Source organism: Musa acuminata, unplaced genomic scaffold (genome assembly GCF_036884655.1).
Source record: "Musa acuminata AAA Group cultivar baxijiao unplaced genomic scaffold, Cavendish_Baxijiao_AAA HiC_scaffold_412, whole genome shotgun sequence".
Lineage (NCBI taxonomy): Eukaryota > Viridiplantae > Streptophyta > Magnoliopsida > Zingiberales > Musaceae > Musa > Musa acuminata.
In genome coordinates this window covers 92,675-107,949 of record NW_027020660.1, presented here as the reverse complement: position 1 = coordinate 107,949, position 15,275 = coordinate 92,675, and the positions used below count along the sequence as shown (strand labels likewise).

The 15,275-nt window shown below is 40.0% G+C and overlaps 2 protein-coding genes across 5 annotated transcripts; both read right to left on the bottom strand.

Moving 5' to 3' along the window:
* Window positions 1–1,169: 1,169 nt before the first annotated feature.
* Window positions 1,170–5,231, bottom strand: LOC103971011 (heat shock protein 81-1). Its single transcript, XM_009384932.3, has 3 exons — window positions 5,020–5,231; window positions 4,500–4,922; window positions 1,170–2,893 (listed from the first exon to the last, which is right to left on the bottom strand). Exons 1-3 carry the CDS (start codon window positions 5,143–5,145, stop codon window positions 1,340–1,342), a joined length of 2,103 nt encoding a protein of 700 aa, XP_009383207.2. The 5' UTR covers window positions 5,146–5,231; the 3' UTR covers window positions 1,170–1,339.
* A 1,377-nt stretch (window positions 5,232–6,608) lies between these two features.
* Window positions 6,609–14,170, bottom strand: LOC135658740 (uncharacterized). 4 transcript variants are annotated; one of them, XM_065176226.1, is made up of 5 exons: window positions 14,049–14,170; window positions 13,554–13,907; window positions 11,961–12,318; window positions 9,997–11,362; window positions 6,609–6,976 (listed from the first exon to the last, which is right to left on the bottom strand). In XM_065176226.1, exons 2-4 carry the CDS (start codon window positions 13,905–13,907, stop codon window positions 10,086–10,088), a joined length of 1,989 nt encoding a protein of 662 aa, XP_065032298.1. In that variant the 5' UTR covers window positions 14,049–14,170; the 3' UTR covers window positions 6,609–6,976; window positions 9,997–10,085. The 4 variants fall into 4 exon arrangements, with proteins under 4 accessions (XP_065032298.1, XP_065032301.1, XP_065032300.1 ...); XM_065176229.1 differs by having other exon boundaries at window positions 12,030–12,318; XM_065176228.1 differs by having other exon boundaries at window positions 13,554–14,163.
* Between the last annotated feature and the right edge of the window lie 1,105 nt (window positions 14,171–15,275).

The window sequence follows — 15,275 nt, the reverse complement described above, 5'->3', positions numbered from 1 at the left end:
TTACGTGACTCGAGCACCATTCGTCCAGACCCTCTCTCGTAGCAGATCTTTTAACGCAAGTTGACTTTTTTCAAATCACGCGCCTCGGGCATAATTCGACTTATGCCTCCGTCGTTACAAGTCTTCGGTTGAGTTTTTCCGACTCACACGTCTCAGACACCATTAGCCCTAACCCTCCACCATAGCGGGTCTTCTAGCACGAGTCAAGTTTTCTCGACTCACATGTCCTTTTAGAACGATCCCAAAGAGACACTTAGACACTTGACCCAATCATAGAGAGTGGCTCTATCGTAAGATGGGATAATATGCTTTCCTCGATCAACATTAATAGTGGGAGGAGAGAGATCGTATCTTTTTCATATCTTCCTCGATTGGTGCCTTAGTAGTGGATGAGATAAATCATATCTTTTTTATATCTTTCTTGATTGACACCAGAGAGATCGATATCCGACATGGTCCCAAAGGGACATTTTCATCAATTGTGAAAGGAGAGAGATCATCCCCTATCTATAAATCTCCCTTAGCCTATAGTGTGAGGCTCATTTCACTATTTGAGTATCTAACATTTCGAAAGCTTTCTCCTCAATTCCAGCTCTCAAAGGTGAGTCAATCTCTAGGTTGTCCATCGTTTGGCTTCCTCACCTCAAGTCAAGATATATCTCCCCTCTTGCATAAGTTCCTCTCCATCTACTAGCCACCAGTCGATCGAGATCCAATCCCTATCCTCGGACAGTTCAAGGGTGGAAAGGGGTGCAAGTCTCTCCATCATCGGGGGAGATAACTCTCATCAACCCAAGAGTTCTTCAGGATCTAGAGTTTATGAAAAGTTCATATAACCGCAACTTGGTGGTGAGCGCTCCACTCCTGGAGCATTTGCGAGTCAAATACTCCATCTCGGATGACTTTGAGCTACAAGCTCCTCGTCCCGACTAACATCCATACGACTCGACACCCGAGTCTTTGTGTTTTCCTTCACCTAGTTAAAATATCCTGTTTTGAATGATAGAGCATATCGTCGTCTCAAGATGATGCCCAACTCACTATCTAGTAGTGTTTATTGAAGAATGCAGGTGTGTCAATATCACCTCAACCTATAGGCTTTTTGCAACTTATTTTTGATTGTGCAATGAGAAAAATGACTACTATTTAACCATTCGAGAATCACAAAACACGAGAAAGGACTCATCAGATCCATAGACTAGTATCAAAATAACATCACAAGTCGTTCATGTATAAATAAGATAAAAAAAGACCATCCAAGCTTAAGGCTAAAAAAGGCCATCTACATAAACAAAGCAACACAAGTGCCAAAAGATAAATCGGCAAACCTTGATAAAAATTAGTCTACTTCCTCCATCTTGCTCTCTTCTGCGTCGGCCTCCTCTAGTGATGGCATCTCAGTGTCCTCCACCTTTTCATCTTCATCAATGCTGAGACCTAGTTTCAGCATGCGATGGATCCTGTTCCCGAAAGTGTTGGGATCATCGAGGCTGAAACCAGAAGTGAGGAGAGAAGTCTCAAACAGCAACAGTGTCAGGTCCTTGACTGACTTGTCATTCTTGTCAGCATCGGCTCGCTTCCTCAGCTCCTCCATGATCTGATTCTCCGGGTTGATCTCCATGGTTTTCTTGCTTGACATGTGGCCAGCCATGCTGGAGTCCCTGAGAGCTTGTGCCTTCATAATCCTCTCCATGTTGGCAGTCCATCCATACTCACCAGTGACCAAGCAGCAGGGAGAGTCGACGACACGATCAGACACGACAACTTTCTCCACCTTGTCACCCAGCACTTCTTTGATGACCTTGCAGAGTCCTTCAAACTTCTCCTTCAGGGCTTCCTTCCTCTTCTTCTCATCCTCGCTCTCATCATCAAGCTTCAGTCCCTCCTTTGTCGCAGACACTAGCTTCTTCCCCTCAAATTCCTTCAACTGACCAACAGCATACTCATCGATTGCATCAACCATGAAAAGCACCTCATAGCCCTTCTTCTTGAGCTTCTCAAGGAATGGAGAATTCTCCACAGCCTTTTTGCTCTCACCAGTGATGTAGTAAATGTCATTCTGGCCCTCCTTCATCCTCGTAACATAGTCCTTCAGGCTAGTCATCTCATCTCCACTCTTTGTAGAGTGGAATCTCAGCAACTCTGCGACCTTTGACCTGTTCTGAGAATCCTCATGGATTCCAAGCTTGAGATTCTTTGAGAACGCCTCATAGAACTTGTTGTAGTCCTCTTTGTTTTCAGCAATCTCAAAAAAGAGCTCGATGCATTTCTTGACCAGGTTCTTCCGGATGACCTTGAGGATTTTGTTCTGCTGGAGCGTCTCTCTTGAGATGTTGAGTGGAAGGTCCTCAGAGTCGACTATTCCTTTGATAAAGCTCAAGTACTCAGGAATCAGTTCTTCACAGTTGTCCATAATGAAGACACGACGGACGTAAAGCTTGATGTTGTTAAGCTTTTTCTTTGTGTCAAAGAGGTCAAAAGGAGCCCTCTTTGGCACGAAAAGAATGGCCTTAAACTCAAGCTGGCCTTCCACAGAGAAGTGTTTCACAGCCAAGTGCTCCTCCCAATCATTAGTGAGACTCTTATAGAATGCAGCATACTCTTCCTTTGTGATATCTTCAGGCTTCCTCATCCAGATAGGCTTCTGCTTGTTGACCAAAGACCATTCATGAGAAACCTCCTTAATCTTCTTCTTTTTCTTCTCTTTCTCTTCCTTCTCCTCATCAACATCTTCCACCTTACCTTCCTCAGCGTCCTTTTTGTCCTCCTCACCCTCATCATCAGAAATTTCTTTCTCCGTTGTCTTCTCCGACCAGAGGGAGATGGGATAGCTGATGAATTCAGAGTGCTTTTTTATCAAGTCTTTGAGACGGCGTTCCTCAAGATATTCCAACTGCAAGTGTATGAAGCACAATGGATGATCATATTCATAAGCTAGAATAAATAGACAAGAATAATAACTTTGTCGGACAGGGACATGTCCATTGGGAACAGATTTAGAAGTCAAGACAATAAAGAACATAGATGACACTGATCAATGTCAACACGTGACAGGTCATGCAATTATAAGATTGAAGAAATACAAAGGTAGCATGTACGTATTACTAGAAATGCAATGTAGATCATAGAACTTCTATTTGTACATAACAAAGAAACAAATACAAGAATGTAGTAGCATACAAATTAAATCAAGGCAACCTTCAGATCTTATTTAAACAGTCACTGATCCAGTTACTGCAGGCAAATCTGAAACTAAACAGTAATCTCATGACACCATATAGACTATGACACTTTCAGAACCTTTAATCTATGGAAATTTAAATTAACATCAGTAGAAGTATTTGCAATACCTCTAGGAGTTTCAAAGATTGGCTCTTCAAGCTTGAGCAAGAGATATAGACATGCATATACCACCATATGAATTATGCATACAGAATTAGTGCACCAAACATGTACATATCACCAGAAATGCATTGTAGATCATAGAACTTCAATTTGTACATAACAAGAAACAAGTACAAGAATGTAGTAATGTAAAAATTAAATCAAGGCAACCTTCAGATCTTATTTAAACAGTCACCGTTCCAGTTACTAAAAGCAAATCTGAAAATAAACAGTAGTCTCACAACACCATATAGACTATGACACTTTCAGCACCTTTAGTCTATGGCAATTTAAATTAACAACAGTGGGAGAAGTATTTGCAATACCTCTTAGGGTTTCAAAATTTTGCTCTTAAGACTTGAGCATGAGATACAATCATGCATATACCATCATACAAATTATGTATACAAAATAAATAGTTATTTTCTTTTCTTGCCTTGATATGATCATCATATGAATACCATCTACTGGTTATGGATATAGAATTAGTGCAAAGTAATATTCTTAATTTTTTTTATATTGTCTTGCCTAATAAATAGCTCCATCTAATAACAGTCATACAACTTATGTATATAGAATTATTGCATAGGGATGTCCTTGATAGTTTTTTTTCTTTTCTTGCCTTGATATTATCATCACATGAATACCATCTACTGGTTATGGATATAGAATTAGTGCAAAGTAAAATTTTTAATATTTTTTCTATTTTCTTGCCCTGATAAATTGCTCCATCTAAAAACAGTGATATAAATTATGTATACAGAATTAGTGCACAGGGATTGTCCTTAATAGTTTTGTTCTTTTCTTGCCTCGATATTATCATCATATGAATACCATCTACCGGTTGGATATAGAATTAGTGCAAAGTAGTGTTCTTGATAGTTTTTTTCTATTTTCTTGCCTTGATAAATAGCTCCATCTAATAACAGTTTCTACATAATGTTTAATGTTGTGAGTTACTACAGCCTCAGAAGTTAGAGCAGATACCAAAGATGGGAGTTAAATGAATACCATATTAACATTATATTGATAGTACGAAAAAGATTATAGTAACAGTACAGTAAAATAACCTAATTATTATAACAAATATAGCGAGCTAGTGCGGTAGCGTGTACCTGATCCTCCTTGAGAAAGAGAGTAATCTTTGTTCCCCTCCCAAGGCTCTCCCCTGAGGTATCCCTGGTGACCGTAAACGAACCCCCGGCCTGTGACTCCCAGACGTATTGCTCGTCATCGTTGTGTTTGGTGGTCACTACGACCCTGTCGGCCACAAGATACGCAGAGTAGAACCCCACACCAAACTGGCCGATCATGCTGACATCGGCCCCCGCGGCGAGGGCCTCCATGAACTCCTTGGTGCCGGAACGAGCGATGGTGCCGAGGTTGTTGACGAGATCGGACTTTGTCATCCCGATGCCGCTGTCGATGATCGACAAGGTGTTGGTGGCCTTGTCCGGGACGATGTGGATGAATAGCTCCGGCTGGGCGTCGAGCTTGCTCTTGTCCGTGAGGCTCTCGAACCGGATCTTGTCCAACGCCTGTTATGGGGCACCAGATCGGTAATAAAAACGGAGAAGGGAACCAAAAAAATGGATATTTTCCCCCTTAAAATCGACATCAAAGGGAGGGACTCACATCGGAGGAGTTGCTGATGAGCTCGCGGAGGAAGATTTCTTTGTTGGAGTAGAAAGTATTGATGATGAGGCTGAGGAGCTGGTTGATCTCGGCCTGGAAAGCGAAGGTCTCCGACTCGGCCGCCATGGCTGGGCTGTGAAGAGAGCTCGAACTCGATCGAGAGGAAGCCGAGATCCGAGAAAAATTGGGGGCACGACAATGAGATTGCGACGAGCGGGGACACCTTATAAAGAAAAGGGAACCCAGTTTCTAGATCCTTCCATTGATCCGGAGAACCGGTTCGCGTGACGGTGCGCGAACTCCTCAAGAGGCGGGTTTGATGATATCGTCAACGTCTACAATAACGCCAATCTTAAAGCCAGGTTCTAGATCCTTCCACGGATCCGGGGAACTGGCTCCGATAATAGGACGCCACCTCGTCAAGATTCGGAAATAAAGCCAGTTTCTGGATCCTACCGTGGATCCGAGAACCGGCTCCGACAACGGTTGGCGACCTCATCAAGGTTCCGCTTCAACATTTTCGACATTAATCGGACGTCTATCATAGCGCAAATCCTAAAGCGAGTTTCTTGATCCTTCCAAGGATCCTGACAACCGGCTCCGATGGCGGCTCGAGACTCGTCAAGATTCAGGTTCGTTGACGCGTCATTAAGCTGACGTCAATCACACCGCAAATCCTAAAGAATTGAATTTTGTCCCGCCTTACTTCCGACCGTCGATTAGATGTATAATATACTCTCAAATCAAGCATATTATATATATAATATTTTTTAAAAAAATAATTTTTTCTCATAAAACATATCTTTTTATTTTATTCCCATATATCTTCCTTATTTTCTAAAGGATAAAATTATCCTTAACCCCATAGTAGTTGTCTTCTGTCTTATAACCATCCCGGTATAAATATAACGAAGAAAAAGACCAATCACGATAAGACAAAAGTTAAAGGTAAAACGATAAAAAATAATTAAGGAATGTTATGTGAAAGTAAAATAAAAAATAATACTCTGGTCTTCTTCTGTACATATTAGATCTTTCGACAGAATTCTCTAACTATGACAATCGTGAAGGAAAAGTTTTAATGCATAAACAAGAATCAGATCTTTCGACAGAATTCTCTAACTATGACAATCCTAAAGGAAAATCTTTAATGCATAAACAAGACTCGTTTTGTTATAAACAATCCCATAGACAGCTTGAGGATTCGAGACTTTCTATAACTAATAAGAATTATTAACCAAAGCATTTTTCATATGCAGAATTGACGAATCTGGGAACAAAATGCTGATCAAACAATTACATTTTACCTCTGGCTTCTTCACGTTGAAGGAAATTCCGATGTATACTATCCCAACGATATCCTCGCAACTGAACACAAGAAGCAGTCATAGAGTTGATCAATGCAGCGCACATATGTGGTGATACGGAATCATATGCCTCCAATAAACAAAAGAGGAATTGAGGGCCAAATTATCAGGGTTGTCTCAAACATAATCTCATCTTTAATCCATAAGGAAGCATAAATGAGTTACTAATTTTACCAATTCCCAGCAGCACCAACACATACTGGACAATCATGCACAGAGATATGAACCCCAATCGAATACAATGAACCTTGCTGTGAGATTAAATATATGCTAAAACCCGTGTGAAAACCTTGCCACCAGATGTTTTTGCAATTTAACAGAAACACAAAGAAGGAATTAGACCAAGGAAATAACTGCAGCCACTCCATCAAAGTATTTAATTCATAGAGAGAGAGAGAGAGAGAGAGAGAGAGAGAGAGATATGTATAATATTGGATGAAGTAATCAAATCTCTAACATCTGGTTAGCAGGCATTTAAGCACAGAGGAATCAACAAGGAGACTAAATTGCTAAGCGAGTTGTAGAGCATACAACAGTAGCGTAGTATGCCAAGTTTTGTCAGCTTCATGAACAGCAATTTGCATTAGTGCCTGTTCAACAGAATAAAAGAACAGAAATTAGTTGAGGACATGAAATCAAAGGAATACTTGTACGTCGTATTATATAATGCTACCGCAAAGAGAGAACCTGCTAAAAATATCAACTATCCTGGCACCTGGATGCATAGGCCCAGCTGCTATGAAATAACATGAATATTCATGGGCTAAATAATTTAAAAAGATCCCAGTAAACAGAACTTGGATCCTCGCCATTACAAAATGTTATAAATCATGAGATCTGCACATGAATGGACATTTAGTGAAATTTGCACTTGGAACATGATCAATCTTATAAGCAGTGTGCATGTGGACTGGAATTCACATCAGAAGACCTCAGATACAAACTCTGACCGGTACAAAACAGCCTAATAAGAGAATGTGGGACACTACTTGGAACACAAGACACAAATAGATCAATTGATACAAATTTCATATAAGGTTAAGATTCATTTTAGCCCATGAGATTCTAGTCATGAACCTCTTAAGCCCTTATAATTTACTCATATCTAAATAACCATTACATTTTCAAAAACATAGCATATAAGTCCCTCCTGTCAAATCTGAGTTAACAAACATTAGAGTCTACTTATGTGACATGCTGACTCATAATAAACCATTAATATAATGACACGTAATTTAAGTTTAAAGAAAAAATATTGAGACGTCCGTCAATGACGAGAAGTGTCGTCATAGAAGCGACTACTAGCAACAGCACCAAGCCGTTGTTGCCTGGCAGAGCGTCATACACACACAACCTCTCCCGTGCTGACAACAAGCTAAAGAGCTTTTGATCCTACCTCAGGTAGATGTGCGTCGACCAATCCGACGCTAGGCACGCAGTGATCTCCTGGTCTCTCTTCTTCCTCCTAAGCATCTTCATCCCCGTCGCCTCCCACTTCATCCTCTTATGCGCTCCCACCCACTGCGCCTATTATGTGGTGGTCCAACTCTCCCTCACCTCCACCTCCCACTTCATCCTCTTCTGCGCTCCCACCCACTGCGCCTATTATGTGATGGTCCAACTCTCCCTCACCTCCGCCTCCCACTTCATCCTCTTCTGCGCTCCCATCCACTGCGCCTATTATGTGGTGGTCCAACTTTCCTTCACCTCCGCCTCCGGCCTCTCCTACCTTTGTTTTTTTGCCTTCATCTGCCGCTATAGCCTCCGTCGCTTCCTCTTCCTCGACAAGCTAGTCGGGGAGAGCGAGAAGGTACAGGAGGGCTACATGAACCAATTAAACCGCTCCTTTCGCCTACTCTCCGTCTTTGTGATGTCATGCTTTGTGGGGGAGGTGACTTACAAGGTATGGTGTTACTCATCGGGATCGAAGCAGGTGTCGTTCACAGTGGTGGGCAGCACCGTGGTAGGCGACGTGGTGGCATACGCCCTAGAGCTGGCGAGCTGAATCTATCAGAAGTGGAGGTGAGGGAGAGCTGGACCACCACGTCGTAGGCGTAACGAGTGGGGGCGTAAGAGATGACGAAGTGAGAGGCAATGGGGACGAAGACGCCCAAGAGGAGAAAGAGGGACCAGGAGACCACTCACTACGTGCCTAGTAACGGACTGGTCGATGCACATCCACCTGAGACAGGACCGGAAGCTCCTAAGCTTATCGTCAATGCGGGAGAGGCTCCGTGCATACGACGCCCTACTAGGCAAAAGCGGCTCGATGCTGCTGCTAGTGGTCGCTTCCACGACGACGCCTCCTCTAACCATTGATGGAGGTCTTAGTTTTTTTTTCTTTAAACTTAAATTACACGTGTCATTATATTAATAATTTATTATGAGTCAACATGTTACATAAGCAGACTCTAACGTTTATTAACTCAGACTTGACATGAGGAGCTTATATACTATGTTTTTAAAAATGTATGGGACTATAAACATTACACGTGTCATTATATTAATGATTTATTATGAGTCAGCATGTCACGTAAGCAAACTCTTAATTTCTGTTAACTCAGACTTGACGGGAAATGCTTATATGTTACGTTTTTAAAAATATATGGATTATTTTAAACACAAGTAAATCATAAAGGCTTAAGAGGTTAATGACCAAAATCATAGGAGTTAAAATGAATCTTAACTCTTTCATATATCCAATGGACAATAGTGCTTGGGCTTACAATACACCACTACAAAAGGATTCCAATAAAGTTTTCCACTACAATGGATAGTAGTTGCTTGGACCATAATCAAGTTTTCACTTGCTATCGTAGCTCTCTATGACATTTAAATAAATAAACAACAGATTCCACCTTGCCTACATGCTCCATTACCAACTTATGGTAGATCAACATAAAGATACATAACAAAAGGATTAAACGATATTACTTCATGTGATAGGCAGATATTCGACTTTCCCTCGTAATGCTGCTTCTCCACTAGAATTCTGTAACCAAACAAATGTTTGACTCCAAACAAAATCCTCAAACTAAAATGGTTCTTAGTTGAAAACAAGTTTTGCTTCTTTTATCCCTTGCAGGAAGAGAAACAAATATCTTAATTTTGCAGTTTTGAGGTCCTCAAATACAGCCGTTTATGTTTTTACTTTTGTGGCAGTACAAGACTACACCTTACTTCATCAATAATTACGGCTAAGATCCCTGTATAGCCTTCCTCATGACATCTTCATCCTAGATCTTTTTCTTTCCTCCTCAAAATTATTATAAAAAAGGTCAAGTACATGGACCAAAGTCAAAAAAATACAACTGCAAAACTACATAGCTTTGAAATGCTTGAGTTGGCGCCAAATTAATGAAACTCATAGCCACATATTTCATGCTTAGTCATGATGCAACATCTCTTCAATGGTAAAATTTAACAATACCACACAAATAAAATGATATTCAAACTTTAACTGGTCCCCTAGTCTGGTTGCTAATCAGTAATTACCAAAAAAAAATCTGCAGTGCATAACTAGAAAACAAGCAAGAGCCTTGTGTTTCAACTGATATTGCAAGTTGTCATAACTCATATAAGAAAAAGAAAACACACTAAAAGGACTCACCTAATCTCAGAATCTCGTGGATGCAAAACAGTTGCAAATGAAAATGAGACAGTATCATCAAAAAGATTGCAAGTGATACTAGCTGGTGGTCAACCTAAATTAGCTTTTTGATTCATCGTGTATCCATCTCTATCTGCAGTTGATTGGGTGCTGCCTTCATTGGCTAATCTAGCATTACAACCATCTATGTTCTTAGGTAGATTCTTTTCACCAAGGGCTTCTTCAGGCTTGGTCATGGCAAGTTTGGCATCTTTGTCCAGTTCATTTGCAGGAGACTTGCCATCACTTGGCAATTTCATTTGGTCAAAATTATGTGCAAATGGCACTTTAGACAAATGATTATTTTCAACATCCATATCATGTGAATGCTCACAGAAATTTTCTGATGCTGTCCTAGGCTGCAAAACAGACTCAGCAGTTGGTTTAGTGCCAGCCAAGGATAATCTATTATTCCCTATGTTGTTAGTATCCTCACAGTGAGTACCAGGAGGAGTACATATGGGCCCACTTATTTCCTTTAAATTATTACATCCAATCAGATTGCATGTTTCATTTGCTCTTTTATCACCAACAGTGGTCAAAGTAACTTGTACTTCTGGACTGGTTGTCCTTGAATCTGGAACTGGATCATGATGTTTTCCCTCCTCATTCAAAGAATAGGCATGTTGAGAGACACCAGAAATGCCACTGGGAATTGCTTTTTGTTGATTAACCTTGTCCAAATTTTCTGTTTTCTTAGAAGAAGCATGAATGCTTGCATTTGAAGTAGCCTTTGGTGCACCAATAGGAGCTCTCGTAACCCGACCATATTTAGGTGGCAAGGGCTTTCCATTACTTGATGCTAAGCATCTGGGGCAATGCCATTCTGCTTTAGGAATGCCTTTATTACCATAAGATTGAAGACATTTCAAGTGGTTTCCTTTCTCACAAGCATCACAGACAAGCAAACTTTCAATATCGGTGATAGCATTCTTGCATACTTGGCAATTGAGAGTAGAATTCATGTACTCAGTTGATGGGGGAGTCCAACTTGGATGATCAGAAATATTTGCTTGTAGTATCCTCTGAATGTTTTTAGCAATGTCGTTATGATTGGTAAAAAGACCGGGTGTATGAACAACTGTCGAGCCTTGAGAAGGTTGATGTACTATTTGTAGGGTTCCTTGTCCAGCTTGCATCATAGAAGGTTTTGTTTCATGATTTATCATCGTCTGATGGGAAGTTTTGACAGTATTCACACCAAGAACACCCTCAGTCTTAACAGAAATATGATCTGACAATTTGTTTGCTTGGCCAAACTTTGCCACAGCAGCAGACGTTGATTGCACAGAGGAGATTGTTGGGATTTTCTGAGACACATTTTCAGCTACAAAGAGGACAATCCATCGTTAAGCATATATGAAGTGAATACATACGTTAAGAAAAACATCTTCAGCACAATTAGGCAAGAAAAAAAAAGGAAGGGCAAAGGGATACCCAATTTGTTATGCATACTAAGAGATGTAGATTAAAACACTATCTTCAGCACAACTAGAAAAGAGGAAAAAAAAGGAATGGCAACCAAACACCCAATCTTTAGTCATGGAGCCCAAGATATGCATCAAAACACAGTTTCCCAATCTCTAGAATTCAATTAGTCTTCGCCTGATATGAGTGATTAAGTAAGTGAACCCTCCACCTCCATGACTCGTCAAGTAAATGGTGATTTAATCAGAGGTAGTTTCTGTTTCTAAACTCCAGAAGTAGAATTTTTCCTTCAAATTCAAATTTTCAGTCAGAAAAACACAAATGGAATTCAAAAGTGTTTCTTTTGTTACTAAGTATCTAGTTTTAACATTTAAAAAGACCAAATAGAAAACAATAATTGCACTCTTAAAGTTGTTATATCTCAGTCATAAGCAAATTAACAACCAGCAATCAGACCAACAGACATAAAATGAGGGTGATCAGAGTTTACGATTAACCTTGATCTTGTGTCAGATAAGATGAACCATTCATTCTTGCATTTAATCCAATATGTGCTGAAGGCGTACCCCTCTCAAGTGAGCCGGATAATTTGTTTACAGAACTCACACCAGCCTGAACATCATTTAAATGTGGCTGCTTCAAAGAAGGGGCAGCAGAAGTTAGCAACGGAGCACGCGTTATCAGTGAAGCACTTTGTGAACCTCCAGCAGAGGTTCCCATTGGACTTCTGTCATGCATAAACCTAGAAGCATCTTGAGCCAAGGCTCTATGGATATCAGATTTTGCACCAAAGCTTACAGGAAGATGTTGAGGTGAACAAACTGATGACTGCATGTGAGCCTTGGACTCTTCAATCTGTAACTTGCGCCAGAAGAATAGTTCATCAGATATATTATTGATCACCAAAGCTTTGTAAGTATGTAAGCATACTAAGCACCAAAAAATGACAAGAATGTTGAAGCACATAAAAGTCAATGTCACAATTCACATGCAAACAAACACCTGCCAAGAAACCTGAAAAGAAATTTAACAAAAGATGTTTTTGCTTTTAAAGAAAAGAGGAACAAATGCCATACAACAACAAGTTGCCTATAGTAACAACTAACTGACCAAGTTCAACATCAAACGAAACCAGTTACTTAAGAAGTCTCACAGTAGCTATCCTATGAAATCATTAACTAGATTCCAATGGTTTACATCATCATTTTGCAGTTTCAGAACAATCATCATAAAATATGTCTTGCACCACAAGCTTTCACTGATTCCACAGAAAGGAAAGCTATATGTTTTTCAATAAGTTTTGAAAAACTGTAGTATTATTTACTATTATTGAGAAACTTAACACCCTAGGAAGCACCTAAAGAGAGATTAAAAATTTCAAAAGAGGAACAAAACATCAGCTTTTTCAAATCAAATTAACTACTAGAGTATTATAGTCAAACTAACACCACCGATTTGTCATAGAAGAAACCTGAAGTAATTGAATGAAGGGAAGCAGTTTGTAAAACATGGTAAGAGCAGATAGTCCAATTTAACAAAAAATCAAGGGAAAACATATTCCAATATTTTAACCTGCTCTATTAGGCAGAAAATGTTAAAACAAGGTGCAGCCACATTTGGACAATCAGTGACACATACAGACAAGAATTTAATGATTTCATGATGTCCTTCAATTATCAACTCTGATGTTCCAGCAACTAGCAAATCATTTTTTTCAGCTTCACTCCCAAAAGAATTAAAACCATTGGAAGTACCGGTCTTTGATTCTGCAATTTAATATTGACTGCGTTGAGGAGTCAAGCAAGAAACTTGAAATAAGTATCAGACACTTTCTGGACTTCTAATCCTTCCCGAAGGCGTAACTTACAGCACCATAAAAACCACTTCTTAGCTGAGTGGGAAGCAGCCCATACATAAATCAACTCTCTTAAATACTACGTATGTATCACGTATCTGGAGCAATTACCTCGTCGAAATGCAAAGTCCCTCAAGAGGAGAAGAATCGCAACAATCGACCATGTTTTGTTCACCATCAAGTAAGACACCTACTGTTGCAACAACAAAGGATCTTATGGGGCACGCGGACGGACCTTTTTCTTGGTGAGCAGCAACTTGTCGGCAATCGACATCTTGGGCGGCCGGAACCCCATGACGGGATCCTTGGACCTATTCAGTCCGAGATCCTCCACCACGACCCTGACCGCCTCCCCGGAGAAGAGCTCCTTGGGCTTGACACCCTCACACATCGCCACGAGCCGCTCCCTCGCCTCCGCGACCAGGGCCTTCTCCGCCGCCGTGGGCTGCCTGCCGCCCCGCATCTGGCCCATGGCCGAAAGGACCATCACGATCTCCGCCACCCGCTTCAGATCCCCGCCGTCCCTCGCCCTCTTCTTGATCGCCGGAGGCTCTGCGGCGGAGGCCTTCGCGTGGCCCTCGTCTCCCATCTGCAAGGGGGAAAGAGATCAGGAGCCATGAGAGAAGGGAGAGCGAAGAAACCCTAACGGGAGGGGAGAGGAGGGGGAGAGAGCGCGATGGGGAGAACAAAAGGGAGGGAGGGACGAGGTGATCGAGTCGAGTTTAAATACTGAATTGGGCGGGAGAGGGAGAGCGCGAGGGCGTTCGATCGAGTGTTAGACGAGATGGCGGTGGGAATTGGGGGAGATTTGGGAAGGAGAGAGAAGCGATGCGGAAAAGGGATTCGGAAAAGGGTTTATTTTATGGCCCTCTTATATTGAACCGGCACGGAAATTAATCGGCGGAGCTGATTCGACCGCGTATCGAACCGGTTCGACCGCTGAACCGGACAGTTCAAATATTGGAACTTTTTCCCCTAGATTACATTTTAGAGTTATTTTTTTCTTTCTGAATAATTAAGTATAAGTTTGATGGATAATAAAAAATATATTTAATTATATATATAAATACTGTAATTAGAAGAGATAAAATAATTAATAATAATGATATGAGAGAGATAGAGACTTCATGAGCTTATTTTTGACAAATGACAAAAGATGCATGCAGTTAAGCCTAAATATTTGAGACTTCATGAGCTTATTTTTATCCAATATGTTGGAATCATTAGCTCTTTTAAACTAATTCAAATCTAAACATACACATATCTCATCCCTACGGGCAAACAATCCCCTAAGTTATGACATTTGTATCAATGTTCAAATATGTTAATCATTCCATGTCAACATGTGTCTTTAGTTCTATTATCATTTGTTCTGACTTAATCAAATATATAATTAACTCATCAATATAGTAGACTCTTAGTCTTTATTTCATTTTAGTGTGCCTTGCGTGATAAAATAGTTTTTCACATGACTTTTTTTAATAAGAATATATTTCTATTATATTAAATAATATAAATGATGCTCATAAGTAAACTCTGAGGCCTATTACTTTACGTAATAATATACTAATCAATTCGGATATCAGGACTTCTCACACTTTTTTTTATTCTACTATATTAATTCGACGAAACATGAGTTCATGAACAACTCTTTTTTAAGGGAAAAATAAAGATGTGAAAAATATGAAAAGAGTAGCAAGTGACTAGGGGAACAAAAATATCTTAATTACCACTGAATCAATTTTCTTGGTTTCTTTAAAATATTGTATGTAACTTAAATTTAGGTATTTTGAAAAAATTAATATATCAATTAATATTAATTAGTATCAAAATCAATATAGTATTAGTATTAGAGCATGTTGAGTCCATTAAACCAAAGATTTTAAAACTCCGTATTCTCACTCGATTTAATCATTATATTGACTTAAAATGATTTAATAATTATATTATTATTATT

What these genes read in the sequence shown, in the direction of transcription:
- LOC103971011 (XM_009384932.3), bottom strand. Translation starts at nt 5,145, where the DNA reads ATGGCGGCCGAGTCGGAGACCTTCGCTTTCCAGGCCGAGATCAACCAG. An exon ending in TCATCAGCAACTCCTCCGAT is followed by an intron (nt 4,923 to 5,019) that starts GTGAGTCCCTCC and finishes GCCCCATAACAG; the next exon opens with GCGTTGGACAAGATCCGGTT. An exon ending in TCTTTCTCAAGGAGGATCAG is followed by an intron (nt 2,894 to 4,499) that starts GTACACGCTACC and finishes ATACACTTGCAG; the next exon opens with TTGGAATATCTTGAGGAACG.
- LOC135658740 (XM_065176226.1), bottom strand. Translation starts at nt 13,907, where the DNA reads ATGGGAGACGAGGGCCACGCGAAGGCCTCCGCCGCAGAGCCTCCGGCG. An exon ending in TGCTGCTCACCAAGAAAAAG is followed by an intron (nt 12,319 to 13,553) that starts GTCCGTCCGCGT and finishes CGCAAGTTACAG; the next exon opens with ATTGAAGAGTCCAAGGCTCA. An exon ending in TTATCTGACACAAGATCAAG is followed by an intron (nt 11,363 to 11,960) that starts GTTAATCGTAAA and finishes TCCTCTTTGTAG; the next exon opens with CTGAAAATGTGTCTCAGAAA.